At 40.8% G+C, this 15,164-nt stretch overlaps 1 protein-coding gene across 4 annotated transcripts in view; it reads right to left on the reverse strand.

Annotated features, from left to right (window-relative positions):
• The window catches only part of nlgn1 (neuroligin 1), a 286,475-nt gene that overhangs the window by 250,853 nt on the left and 20,458 nt on the right, over nucleotides 1-15,164 (reverse strand). For 2 of the 4 annotated variants that reach the window (XM_058638803.1, XM_058638802.1), the window contains exons 2-3: nucleotides 5,154-6,129; nucleotides 3,654-3,713 (exon numbers count right to left, since the gene is read on the reverse strand). In XM_058638803.1, the coding sequence (XP_058494786.1) occupies nucleotides 3,654-3,713; nucleotides 5,154-5,673 (580 nt within the window). In that variant the 5' untranslated portion in view covers nucleotides 5,674-6,129. The remainder of the gene's footprint in view (nucleotides 1-3,653; nucleotides 3,714-5,153; nucleotides 6,130-15,164) is intronic. The other 2 variants (XM_058638805.1, XM_058638804.1) reach the window with 1 other exon arrangement.

The raw sequence follows: 15,164 nt of genomic DNA on the forward strand, positions 1-15,164 counted from the left end.
GACAAATTGCAGTGATATTCTGCCTGGCCACGATGGTTTGTGGTTTGATTCCTGGTGCAGTACAACTCTCACAGCTGTCACACATGAATAATCTTTACTCTGAAAAACATACATTTCCTCTTCTAATACATCCAAATGAACCAAAAGCCATGTTTATTTAACAATGTTTTATGATAAAAGAAGTAGCCTGTTGTTCATTTATGTCTTTGTTTGTTTGTTTTTAATGAAGCTTAATCAATTCTAAAGCTGAAAGTGCAAGCTGCACAGTGCTATCATTGGAATATTGATAATATCACAGGACACAGCAGGGTCCTGCTTGTGCTTTTTTGCCTCTCAGCCATTTCTCTGTGACTATTTTTGAATTTCTTGTATTTTTTTCTGTGAGCTGTCATCCATGATGAGTGAACTTCCACTGCATTTACTTCAATTTTCAAAATGAATAGTGAATGTGAGCTGCAGGGTGAGTGATGACCAACTGCAGAGTCACTGCCTCTGATCTCATTACCTAGACCACTATCCCTGCATGTGACAACTTAATGACCACACTCCATCCACGACACATCAAAACACTGCTTTTAACCACAGAAGACTGAGGTGAACCAGCATCAGTCCCACAGCTTCTCTGTCCTTCTTTCTCTCTAATGTCACTCCATGTCTGTCCTCATTTCACTGTCCTTCATCGCTGTCCCGTCTCCTCTCGCTGTTTCTAGGCACAATAATAAAAGCTCTGCCCAGTTTTGGCTGAATTTGGTCAGCATCTGAAATAATGTGAAGGCATTTATTTTAATTCTGATCACAATGAATTGCACATGTGTGTCCCAGTGTGAATGTGGGGGTCACCAAATGCAGTGACACCTGTTGTACTAGGTCCACAACATGTATGTAGAAATATCTACTCATAACTATTCAGTTTTAATGATTTATTTGAAAATATTCACATTCAAGAATGAAAAACATTATTAAAATATACTGAAACGATGAGTTGATAATCAAAATAGTTGATAATTATAAAAATAAAAAAATAATCTTTGTTTTATTGCTTCTGATTTGAGCTTATACTCCATTCTCACTGGTCAAACCTGATCGATTCTGGGTTAAAAGAGCTTTTTTTGACTCTAAACACTAATTGTCTTCTGCTGCTCAGTCAAAGGTCTACTGTAGTTAAAACACAAATGCTCCATCAAAATGTGGGAACTATCTATGATTTATGGAAATGGGTCTAGGTCTAGATAGGTCAGCTTCTGGGTCTGGATCAAGACTCTGGTTCACCTCTAAGTTACCTCTGCTTTAAACAAAGCTTGTAGATTTAGCTTTTAGATATTAAAGGTTCACTCATGTGTGAGCTACTTAAAAAAAGACGGACTTACGAAAGATATATTTCCTCCAATCCATCGCAGTTACCAAATGAGGTCTCTCTCTCTCACACACACACACACACACACACATCTAACCATGAAATTAACCTGTCACTCAACAGACTCTGTCCACTCCCTCCACGCACCGCCAAGCGCACACTGTGCTGCCGCGTCACTCACAGTGACTGACGTCCTGAAAGTATCACAGAAATAAAGGCAAGCTCCAGAGTGAATGAGTCACTATCCCTGGGAATCTTTGGTTTGATTCTATTTTTACTGTTCCAACATGTTTTCACGTTGTTTTTACATTGTTCTCGTTTGTTTTTTGGTTTTGTTTTTTACTGTGTTATCTTCTACATCAGGGGTCAGCAAGTCAATTTAGCCTAGGGACAATATTTTTCTCAGCAACTGAATACTAAGCAGTTTTAAGCCTTTTATCCTAATGTAAATTATTCCATATTGTACAAAAATGGCAAATTTAAGAGAAGCGTGCAGATGTTACTAGTGTCTTAAGACAGCTCTTTGCATGGTCCATGATTTCTTTTTTTTTCTGAATAAAGGCTCTATAAAAATATCAGCCAATTGACTATTGCATGAACATCTGGATTCTAACTTTTCTAATTTGACTTCCTTTAATTATACTACTATTATAACTGCTGTTATTATAATAAGTACTATAACTAAGAAAAGAACATACTATATATGTTTGTATCTAACTGATATTCCAGTAACTAGGCTCAGTAAACTAAGTTTACATGAAATGAACTAAATTAAATGAATCAAATAAGTTAACATTACGTGTAAAGTGACTCAGTCACATTAGGGTAATTGTGATTACCCTAATTATTCTACAGCGTGCCCTTTAGAGCTGCAACAATCAATCGATTAGTGATAATTGTATCAAACCTCCAACTGAATCTTTTTGGCAATAAAATATATTCTGCCAACATTTTCACACTGACCTCTCCGGCCTGATGCAACAAACACAACTCACACACACACAGAAAATATTCCACATTATTATTCATTTACTTTATGTACACTTTAATTACCCGTGGCTTGCTGCATAATGCTTAATCAAGTGTCTGCTGTGGGAGGCCTGCATGTAAAGCCAGAGAGAGGAAGAGTCAATTCATTTTCACCAACACGCAGCCGATGGGATGTAAACTAAAAAGAAGAGTGAAGCAGGCTCGAGTAGAACAAAGCCGCACATTTACCACATTTTCCTTTATGCATGTTTGTTTTTTTCCATAGAATTTAAAACAATATTGTCTGGGTTTTGGCTTTAGATCGACTAATCTCCCTGCACTTCCACTTATACTGTAAAGCCTGTATAATCTCCCTTTGTAAACACATTTCTTTAGTGTATAATGTAAAGAAGAGGAGTGAACATACGTGTGTGTGTGTGTGTGTGTGTGTGTGTAGCAGCAGGCATGTGCACTATGTGATAATACAGTATATACTGCAGCCAAGGTTAAAGCACGCTATATCTTACTCTCTCCAACACACGCACACACACACACAGCTGAGAGACAGGGAGGAAAAGGAGGAGGAGGAGGAGGAGGAAGAAGAAGAAGACATTATCTTGATGAAACAGTGTTTGATACAGAACCCGAGCCAAACTGAACACAGCTCTGCGTTCTTTAAATGGAGATTACACAGTGAGGGTTCACCCTGAGCATACGGCCACACTCGTGTGTGTGTGTGTGTGTGTGTGTGTGTGTGTGTGTCTCTGATCTAATAAATGTGCTGTTATCTCCTCGCACATCAACCACCATTACTGCACGCCGTCTGACCCCACACCTGGCATCCAATCAAATCGCCCAAACTGACTGAGCCAATGAGAGGACTGAGCAGCGGACCACAGGAGCGTGGTGCGACGCCGCTGCCTTGCTCTTGCTCTCGACCCCACCCACCCGACTTCACAAGGTCTACAAATCACATGGCTGACTCAGGGTTTCACTGTGTTGCTGTTGCTCACTGCAGGATTCCAGATGGACCGTACGAGACTGACAAATATGAAAAGGTCATTCCACGATATTAAGTCAGTGATTGACTCGGTGACAGTGTGTAAAGTAGGAAAATACTTTGCTTTTTAAAATGAAATTTGCTTCCAGGTAGCATTTTTAACTTCCCTGTCTCTTGAATTTAACTTTTTCAAAACCCTGCAGACGCCCCGAGTCAGGACCTGAATAATTTGTAGACCTTGATCTCCTGATTGTCTCCTTTTTCTGAGGCTGTTTCTTTTCGTTCTTTCTTTTTTCACTGTGACATTGTATAGGTTCAGATCATACATACCTCCTTGTCTACATATTTTCTTTCCCGGTTTCCTGGCACATTCCTTGGATATTCTTTTGACTGTAAATGAATAGAAGACTAAAGAATAACATGGAGCCCCTGGACACGCAGCACACACACAACACACACATCACATCACATCACACTCGCACCCAAAAGCTGATTGACTGGAAGAAAAAAAACTTGAAGGAGGCAAAGGGAGAAATAAAGACAGAAGGAAACAATGAATTGCAGCAGCTCAATCAGCACAGCATTCAGACGATCAGTCAACCAGCCAGTCGTTCAGCCAGTCAGCCAAATCAATCAGCAATGATCATGACAATGACTGTCTTGTTTAATGAACTGCAGCCATTGTGGCAAAGCACAATAGGCTGTGATGAGCTAGGAGAGGTGATGAGGGAGTGAGGAGTCTAATGTGATGGAGAGGAGAAGGAGAAGGAGAAGGAATCAAAGGAGCAACACGGACGATGGATGGATGGATGATTACCATTTTTTTTTGCATTTTTCTTTACCTCTTAGGTGCATGTAGGGTATTTTATGTAGGGTATCATGTAGGGTATTTTCCTCACCCTTCATTGATAGGTTAACAAACAATTCAGTTAATTCTTAACAATAAAATCTTTTTGGAATTTTCTTTAAAAAGTAAACATTAGTGGCACATCACTGAGCCTCATAAAACAATGAGGCTGTTACTTGAAAAGCCGCTTGATGCGTGATGCGTTTGTTAAGTTAGGCTGCAGAGAAATGCTCTCTCTGATGACACAGATGAATAACCTGAGGAAACATGGTGCATTTGCAGGGTTCATCCAGAGGAGATTCTTTTTTTCTGTGCTGTTTGATGCATTTGAAAAGTAGTGATCCACTAGCTGCCCTGGCTTCTGCACGAGTCATGGCTCAATAACCCGATAAAAGTGCAGCTCAGAGGCCACTTCATATGTCCCATGCTAATGTGCGCCCTCTGCAGGTATAAATCATAACTACAGGGTATGCGAGGTCCGGAGAAATGACACACAAATGAGAGGAAATAGATATTGTCAGTTAATTCTTAGTCACTTAGACGGTTACTTGCTGGTAAGAATTACTTGCTAATGATTTGTCATTAACATCCTTAACGGATGAACAGTATGTATGGATGGATGGACGGATGGACAGATGGATGCCACCACACTTCCTGACCACTCTGTCAATCGTAATCCCACACTCACACACTCATGTACATAAAGCAGTGTCATGCACATTAAACATGCACAAGGTCATGCTTTCCCTCAACAGATAAGACGGACAAATGGACGGACAGACACAGACGGACGGACGGACGGACGGACGGACAGACAGACACGGACAGACAGACAGACGGACAGCAATCCACCCTCACATTAATAAAACACACCCCAACAACTCTTCTGTCAACCAGAAGGTTGTGGGTTTGATTCCCCATTACCCTCGTGCCCCACTAGAACCCATGACCCTCCTGCCCTGGGCCCCTTCAGGCTAACTCACCATCCTCAGTGGGGACATAGATGTTAAGATAGAGGCAGTCCTCGCTCTGGTCTTGGACGTATGTGGACACGACATCAATGCTGTTGGTGAACCAGACGGGTAGCATCACATCTGGCAGGCGTCCCTCCACGATGCTCTGAGGACACACCGGGGCGAAGTGTGTGGCGTTGCGGATTTCAGGCCAAGGCACCGGCGGCTCCGGTGGCTGGAAGCGGCGCTCGCCAGTGGGAGGAGCCGCATACGGGACTCCGAGAAACTGCACCACAGGACCCAGGATCTCATTGTTGAGCTCCTTTTTGATGCCGCGCAGCTTACCGTAGACAGTGGTAACCACGGGGTCACTCTCATCGAGTTTCTGACCCGACACCTGCAGCAGCAGCAGCAGCAGTCCCAGCCATATTACAGAGCATCCCCGACTGGCCCGTACAGGACCTTCAAATCCAACACATCCCATTCCCCCGCACTTCGCAGTCTGAAATCGGCGGCACCCGGTCCTCGAATGGTGCCTCCACCAGGACATAGCTGCGACTCTCTGGCTCACCGCGTCCTCTTTCTCGTACTTTCCCAGTAAAAAAAAAAGATCCTTGTTTTCTTTTTCTTACTTACGCCATTTGATAAGAAAAAAAAACACAAATGCAAAGTCACATTCACACAAAGGCATAAGTCAGCAGGGTGGATGAGGGTGGTGACCGCTAATTATCCCTTTTAAAATCCGGGCAGTGAAAACCATCAGGCAGGGATGGAGCAGCCATCAGTTTCCTCCAGCATGAAAAATATTCCTCTCAATCAGGGAAAATATTCCTCACAAAGGTTCCGTCAACAACCTCCGCAGTGAGGGAGAAGACGGTAGAGATGTCATCATGTCAAGTGCCACTATCTCAGCGATGGGATGACGATGGTTTCCATCCAGGCCATGTGGAGCAGTGGTCGTAGTGTTTACACTTGAAGAGGCTCCGTCCACTTTAAAGTCTGTCCCCTGCAACACAAAAAACAGGAGCATAATGTGGAATTATTAGACACAACCATTGCTTGATGAGTAAACACAGATCCAAACGTTAGGTCAGATTATAGAGGGGTGAGTCCTACATTTTATATTTCCAACATAATGTGCCATCATGCACATATCTTAACAAAAATAAAGCGAGACTTTCATTTGTGTGTGAAACCCTTTTTTTGAGGAAACCCTCTTCACATCCGTAAATGAGGCATGAGGTAATTAGGTTGTGATGAAAATAGAAAGATTAAGTGTATGTAGGTGTTGATGAGAGGGATTCCTGCAGCAGAACAACTACAATTAACAGTTTGAGCAGTAATGAATATGACTGCATTATTCTCATTCACACTGCTGCAATTTAAACAGCATTTTCATAAGAAAGTTTATATCAGAAAAAGCATGTTTTTAATATAATAATATGATCTGTGTTTTTTTAACAAATAAAAGTTTCACAAAATTGTATTTGTTTAAACTGTGTTCTTGTCCTCCGTGTGCGTCTCTGTATGTTTCATACTGTTCCACATGGACGAGCTCACCTTAAGATTTCATACACTGTGAAAATCCTGTTTACTGTGGCGGCGCACACACACACGCGCACACACACACACACACACACAACGACCTCATCCTGTATGAACTTGTATATGTGGTCGGTGGACTGTAAAATATTGCCCTTCAGGAGTTAACAAAGTTTTCTGTATCTGTGGACAAAGACGGCTAAAATAAGTCGCAACCAAGCTTCGACTTCCTGCAGGAGAGAGGAAGTGTGGCAGTTCCCACGTCTGCAGCCGCGTCGAGCCGGGGCAAATGCTAATAAAACACACGTGCTGTTTCACCCCAGATCAGAATTGAGAAACTGTCGGGCTTTTAACACCAGCTCATCTACAAAACCTGTTTCCAGCATTCAGGTTTTATTTCCCATTTTTTAACTGTATCAGCTGTAAAATGCAGGTTGTGGAATACTTAAGTAAATCAAAGTAAAACAATAAATCACATTCTAAATATTAAACTTAACTGGTTAAGTTTAATATTTAGAATACAGAAGAACACAGGCAGGCAGGTGTAAGAACAACCCTCAAGAGCAATCTGAAAAATAACATTCCCACACAACTAAACTTCATTCTCAGTTATGTCTCATAAGGAATGTATTTTCTCCCACAGTTGTGTTGTGTTGTGCGACGTATAGTTGAGATGATGTCGGCCAGATGTCCAACAAGCAACAGACCACAGCTCAGGACCAGGTTCAACTATTCTTTAAGTGTTTTGAGGATATGAGAACAAGACATTCATGAGATAATATTGAACTTACTGAATACAGAACTTACTGGTGCTATACTGGGTTTTTTTTGGAAGTGAAAAAACAAATATTTTAACCAGATGCTTTCTGTGTCTCACTTGATCACATTTATAACCAGAAAATGATTACCACTATTACATGGATATGCACATCTATAGGTAATGTAATGAGTGGTTTAGAAAATTCACTCCTTCCAAAAAGTAATTGAAAAAGCAGTTGCCTGATTATTAGGCGATGCACTTGTGAAACACTGACACAATACGTTACAGGGTAACGAAGGCACTGGACCCTCTTACTTTTCTGTGCCCAAAATGCTGCTTTAGATATTCATTGCACTACTTACTTTATGAAATCATCATTGTGACAAGTTTTATTATACACAGCTGTCCCACACTCTCACTCTTGCCTTTTACTATTGCAGTGTTTGGATGTTCTATTTACGCGTGTCTTTATCTGCCTGGCGTTTGGAAGCGGGGACCTAAATTCACCAGTGATGACGGTGTGAGTTCTATTTGTGTTTGAAGTCAGGGGACTGGTAGATTTAAAGAGGAACAAGGTTAGAACAACACACTGCAAACATCAGAGACAGGCGGAGGTGAATTTTTCACACATGTGTTTCCGAAATACTGTAAGGTATAAAAAAAATAACTTTCCAGGAACACAAAGGTACAGGGACTGTATGTGTTTTCCTAGTTTATGAGCACTTAAAACACTTTACACTACAGTTTTGCCATTCATCAATCGACACACCTAATCTACCATATATGCAAAGCTGGGGAACAAACCTGCTGTCCTTCCACTTGGAAGACGACCTACTCCATTACCGTACATCATATTGTACATATTGTACATTATGCTGGAGTCTGGAGGTTTGTGTGCTGTGGTTGTGAAGCCTTCAGTTTTGTAGTTTGCCAGGCACTTTCTTATTTTTTATTTTTTTTTAAACCAAAAGAAACTAAGCTTGGATGAGAGGGTGGAGCTCAGGAAGACGCGAGGGGTGGGGCTTGTGGAGAACACAAGGTCCAGCAGATGACCATCCATCTACCATTCATTCCATCTCAGCCCCAACCAAAAACTCACCCTGCTTTATCATCCATTTGAAGCCTGCTAGAAAATGTTTGCTGACATTATAAATCAAGTAAGAAGAGTCCCGTGAAATTGCTTCCTGATAGCCATTCAAGAGAATAAGGTTTTAGGTATTGGCTTCACTTTCCAGCTACAACATCCATTATTTAAATACAGTCTGGGGTAGAAATATTGTTGAAATATTAAAGACTAAGTGGTTAGACAAAATAAAACCTTTTTTTTTTTCAATTTAACAAGAATAAAGACTTGAACATCACAAGGCCAAGTTTAAAGTGACTAAAACTCACATATTCTGCACAGCTTTGCAGTTTAGAGGATGTCCATGAGCACAAGGATCCACCTTGTTGCCAAACATAAAGACAGAACTGTGACTGGAGCTCAGTTAGACAACATCTCAGACCTGATAATGTTACATTTTACAAGCAGGATGTCCATCTTGTTGGGAGCTGCAGCTAATCCCAGCTGGCAAGAAACAGTGTTCACACCGGAGAGGATAGCAGCCAATCAGGAACAATAACCAGTCACACATTAACGCTCATCAGGTCAAACTAACCTAACACCAATCTGCATATCTTTGGAATGTGGATGGAGGTCAAAGTGCTGGGAGAAAACCCACGCTCATTCATGGAGAACGTGAAACCCAGATTCAAACTGTTGACCTTCTTGCTGTAAGGCAGCAGTGCCAGCCACCACTCCTCCACACCCCCTAAGCAGGACCTACTCTGACCAAATAATCAATAAATCTCTTAAGTAAAATAACCAAAAGTAAATGTTGTGTGTTTTGAATTTTCCCACAGCTCATATTAAGAAGCTCATAAACACACTGAGCGTTTGCTGAGGATTTTCTGTGTCAATATTTTTCCTCCACATGACAGTGTGATGGTGATGTTGGGTCCCAGCAGCCTCAGAACTGTGCTGTAATTTTCCATCAATATACGGAAAATGCGGGTGAACTCCGCTGGTTTCCTCATTTGACATGATCCAAAGGGACCATTTAGCGTGCCTCCGTTTGCTGAAAGTAAAAGAGGTTTAGTCGGCAATTCTTCTGTGTCCCTGAACAAATAAGAAAAAGTGCTGACATTCAAAGGCGGCCGACGAAGCACTTTATCCTCTGGCATCAACATGGCAGCTACCGTGATTTCACACAGTGAATATGCATCAAGTAAAGCTCAGCTGAGCGCAGGGGAAAGTAACAATAAAATGATGTGGCCTTATTCTGTGGAACACATATTGACTCGTTTATATGTGGACATTGTGGACGGGGCTGTCAATCAAAATAAAATGAGATTTTTCACCTCGCCAAAGACCCAAAAGTTTACAGGGTGTGTGTTTGAGCTGCACTGTGAGATAATGGAAGGTATTGCAGACTAGAAAGAAAAGAATGGATGAAGTAATTCCAATGCTCTATAGATAATGGATTTAGCCTTAGTGAGCTCAAGACAAGTTTCCCAATGAGGACAATAAAGTATTCAGTAGATTTATCTTTATTTAACGGGTGAATAAAATCCTTACAGATGCCAACTGCCATAGGAAACAGCACCACTTTATGTGTTAAAAATAAAAATGTATTTACAAAGAAAAATACAATGCACTACCAAGAAAAAAGAACCAAAGCAACAGAAGTTAGTGCAACTATTGTAGAACTAAATATTCCATGACAAGGATGTTTTACACAAAACAACTATTTATTTTTAACCACAGCATTCAACTCTTAAAGAACCATTCATTGATATTCATTCATATCCATGTTCTACCATTCTATCCTCCCACGTCTGGACTGTGGAAGGGAGCCAGAGTTTCCAGAGAACCCATGCACACACTGGAAGAACATGCAAACTCCACACAGAAAGGCCCTCGGTCTAATCGGTGACCTCCTTGCTGTGAGGCAACAATGTTAGCCACCACTGACAAACCCTGAGATATGTAGTGTAAAGTCGTACCATTGCGAGGACAACAAACAACTACATCAAGCTTCTGTCTGAGAATAGACTGCAGGCCTTCAAGAGAAAGACAGCAGAAAAAAAACAACTGCGGCACCATAAGGGAAGGGTGCCAAAAAATGGCACACTAGGGGCTGGTTATTTTGGTACTATTCTTAATGGAAACACAAAAAAATTATGTACTGTACCAAACTGAACCGTTCCACTTGATGGAAACACGACATGTGTGTCACTACCTCGACACTTTTTCATCCCCCTCTATACTCTTTCCCACTGAAAGAAGATGACCCCTCTGTCTGGCTCTGTTGAAGATTTATTCCAGTTAAAAAGCAGGATTTTTTTTCTGTCGACTGTTGCCATGAGCACCGTGTTAACTGTTGGGTTTGTCTCTATAACATTATAAGGTCTCGACCTTACTTTGTTAAGTGTCCAAAGATAATTCATGTTGGGTTTGGCATCATGATGAATTAATGCATTACTGATGTTTCTTCATCTCATAGCTACAACAATTCCTAAGTAAAAGTGTCAGACTTCATTACAATCATCAGGCATTTTCTTGTTAGTTTACTCATATTTAATGTTTTAAAAAGCCTTCAATTAAAAAAAAAAAAAAGATTTGAGACGTTGCATCTGCTGTTATTTTGTCGTACGACTCTTGTGACGCAGGCGACTGTCGGCTAAGTGGAGACAATACAAGAGTAAAGATGAAGCATTGAAGGAGCTAACTATTTGAGTTTCCCATCAGCCAGCTCAGATGCAGAAATCCCCAATTTAATTTCTCCTTTTCTATTCTTTTCTCCTGCAAAATATCTGTTGAGTCACTGGAAGTATAATCCCAGGCGTCGCCCGTTCTCTCTTCTCACACCACACACACAAGACATGAGTCACGAGCAACAATTGCCAACTCAGTGCGAACAGGGTTTGATGAAGCTGACAGTCATTCCATCAGTCTCCCCATGCTCACACAGACAACCAACCATCTCATAAACAAACACTGCTTATCAACAGCAACACACACAAAGAAATGATATGTATAAAAGTAAAACAGAAGCCAGAGAATGCTACGGGCCTATGACTTTTAGAAATGCAGTTACCTAGACTCACTTACTGGTAAATACTGCTAAATAGCCACGACTCAAATATCATCTGTGAACGAAAGTTCAGTTAACACTTTTCAGTTTTAGCTTCACTTCACCATTGAGCTAATAAAAGCAAACTGCAGACGAAAGAAACAACTTCCTGTTTCCACTGAGCAGAAACACTCTTCTGGATGCAGATGGTTTTATATGAAAACAACGTTATCAAATGAAAACACTGGAGAAAGGATGGAGGACAAGGATAAAGCCTTGGAGAGTGGGGTACATGTCGGGTGTGCATGTGATGTCTCCACAGTCACTTCCCATTGGGTGTTGAACACACACACACACACACACACACACACACACACACGTCAGCAACAGTGACATGTTCACAAGGAAAACATGGGGTGTAAAGAGGAGCTGTGCAATCAACTGCACAGGAAACCGTTCACACACTGCTGACAAAATGAGGGCAGCACCGGCTCATAGAGCGCACGGCTCTCTGCGTTACGTTACACATGGTTTGGTGGCACAAGGACAATGTGTCAGACTCATGCAGCGGAATTTAAATGTGCAATATTGAGATTCCATCTAAAGTGCACGGCTCTGTCACGGGTGGAGTGTAGCTTCACTCAGAGACACTGCTCTCACATTAAATTGTGTGTGTGTGTGCGTGTGTGCCGATAGGTCTCGTCATTCCCACGGTGCCAGTCACCGGATCAAACCTGCAGCTGTCAGCCTCTGTGTGTGTCCATCTCTGTCATCCTCTTTCCCCATCTCATCTAAATCTACTACAATTTCCATCCTTCAGCTTCTTTTATTCAAGTCTTTCAGTTTGTTGATCACAGTCGTTGATAATATGCTGCTTAGCTGTGTTCAGTTTATTCCTTATGTGTGCCAAACATTCACTTTCTTCTTTATACCACTCTCTGAATGTGTGTGTGTTTGTATCGGCGTACTGAAACTAACTTGAAACAGTCACATGACTGTGTTTGATCTCCAATTCTCTGTTAGGTGTGTTCATCTTGGTTATTTCTGTTGGTGTCATCTTAAATGTATATTTATTATAATCTCTGTTCTCTCACTGTTTATCTATCACTGTGCAGTGACCATTGAATGCAGAGCATTTAGGAATTTAAGAAACAGAGGGAAACAAAATAAGAAATGATCACCATCATAGTTTAACATGAGACACAGTGATCAGAAAACAGTGTAATCTGTATAATACCTGATCATGTTTTTTATGAATATGTCACCGGAGACATAACAGAGTTGTTCACTCATCACACCCCATTCTTCCCAAAAAAATCCAATAATCTCCTTTATAACACCGGAGTCAAATAAATCTTCCTAAATGTATCTACCAATCATACTGTTTTACTGATGCAAGCGACAGCTGAGACTTTTTACAGTTTTAACGAGCACACAAAAGGAGGACACCGTGCTTATAGGAAGAATTATAGAAGTCGATTTGTTTAAAGCGCCAACATATAAGTAGTGACATCTTATTGTGACATTGCAGAATCATTCCCTTTCATCTATATCTGGGCTTAGACACGTTAGTCCAACATCCTCAAGATATAATTTGTGGGTTTAGATTTAAAAATAAAGTAAAAAAATACACAAATAAGTAAAGTCCCCATTTTTTGCAATCTCAGCAGGGATTGGCACCAACAACTCATGTGACGGATAAAGCGGTACACAATGAATGGATGAATGATTGAATGAAAAGGAGGACGTCAGGAGATACACAGTAACAAAGTCTGCATCCGCAGGAGGCTGTGATAAATAAATGGGACAAAAAAACAGGCTTTTCACACAACAGATTGCTGTTCCCCGAGTGAAGCCACCATCCGCAGTGGCTAACGCTCCTTAGGAGGATAAATGAATTGGTTGTAGCCTCTTCAGAGAATTTGCTAATCACAGCAAAGCTAAGACGATAATCAAATAGCAACAGCTTTAATCTCAAATGAAGTTTGAGCAGAACAAATGCTGCATTATGGATTTAACTCCCCTGCAGTGTTTCAAATGAAGTCACCGGCTGTGTACTACACTTTGTGTCACGAGCCATCACAGATGTCTTCACATGTGCCACACAACACAAATTATCTCAGGGATTAAGACACTTGGTGTATTAAAGTTATTTTCTCTGTTTCCTCTTAAAAATTAAAAACACAAAAAATATTCAGGCTGCTTCTTGGGGCAGAACTTTTTTGCTGGTGTTTTTCAAAATCATAACTTGGCACAACACAATGCTTTTGATGAGGACTATGATGAAGTTTATTAGTTCAACTTTGTTGAGCTAGGGCTACAATTTAGCATTTGCTTGATGCAGCATATCAGACTTTACGTTTATGGTATTAGTAATGGTTATTTATATCTTGGACTTGGGGGCTTTTAAATGGACTTAGGTGAAATTATATGGGGTTAGATTTGTCTCATAAAAAACTGCAAATTTGACAAATGATCAACAAATTTTCCTTAATTTACACATTTTGTTTTGCTATACACAAATGCAACCTTCCTATTTGTAACTTGTGACTTGATTCGGCATTTGTAGATCACCAATTACACACATTTATCATGTTCCTCGATGACATCATTTTGAGACATTCCTGTCAAAAATTGGCACAGGTCCACAAACAAATAGCTTGTGATTCACAAACATAGGGATCCAATAGAACTCTAAATCATTGCACTGTTGTGTGCATTGATGTATATGGTCTGCACTCTACGTCTGTTCACAGAATTAGCAAAAGTGACAACGAAGAAACAAGACTGCAACTGGATTAACTTGACCTTTCAAAATTGAAGCATCAGTTGGACGAGTATGTCTGATGTGATGTGTAAACATATCTTTACTGGACTGGACATTCACTTATATCAAATACAATATGAAACTGTATACAACTTATTAATGTTTGGATCACCAAGTAAAGTACATTGTTAAGTATGTTTAATCTTGACTTACAACAATTATCCCAAATCAAATTGCACAATATCTGTTTTCTTTCATGAAAGCATGTCTCAATAGTAATAGTTGTTCGTCTCTATATGTTGGCTCTGCGATGGACTGGCAATCTGTCCAGGTTTTGCCCTATGTCAGCTGGGATTGGCACCAGCAGCTCCACGACCCTCATGTGGAGGATAAAGCGGTTGACGATGGATGGAAGGATGTCTCAATAGGGTTATTTAATGATGGTGGAAATGGATGCTGCAAAATGGCAGGTGAACGTACAGCATGTGTCAGTTTCCTCTGATCCCTTCCTTTCATTTCCCCATTTCCGTCTCTGGATGGCCATTAATATGCTGCACCTGACTGATGATTGAAAGCCACTGGATGTTAAGAGGAAATGTCACAAATGGTCAGGATTGTGTAACTAACTGGAAAATCCCTATTCAATCTTCCCTCCGTGTCTTGATTTTGTTTTCTCCCTGCACTCTTCTTTCCATCATACTCCAATCACATCATTATATTCTCATTTCCTCCGGTCTTCTCTCTACATATGTATGTATGGACTAACAGCATACCAACACATTGTTCCCTCCTTAGCTTGCACATATGCATCCACGCTCCTATTTTATATGCATTACCATCGGTTACACTCTCATCTT

The sequence above is a fragment of the Solea solea genome, chromosome 9 (assembly GCF_958295425.1).
Source record: "Solea solea chromosome 9, fSolSol10.1, whole genome shotgun sequence".
NCBI classification, from domain to species: Eukaryota; Metazoa; Chordata; class Actinopteri; order Pleuronectiformes; family Soleidae; genus Solea; species Solea solea.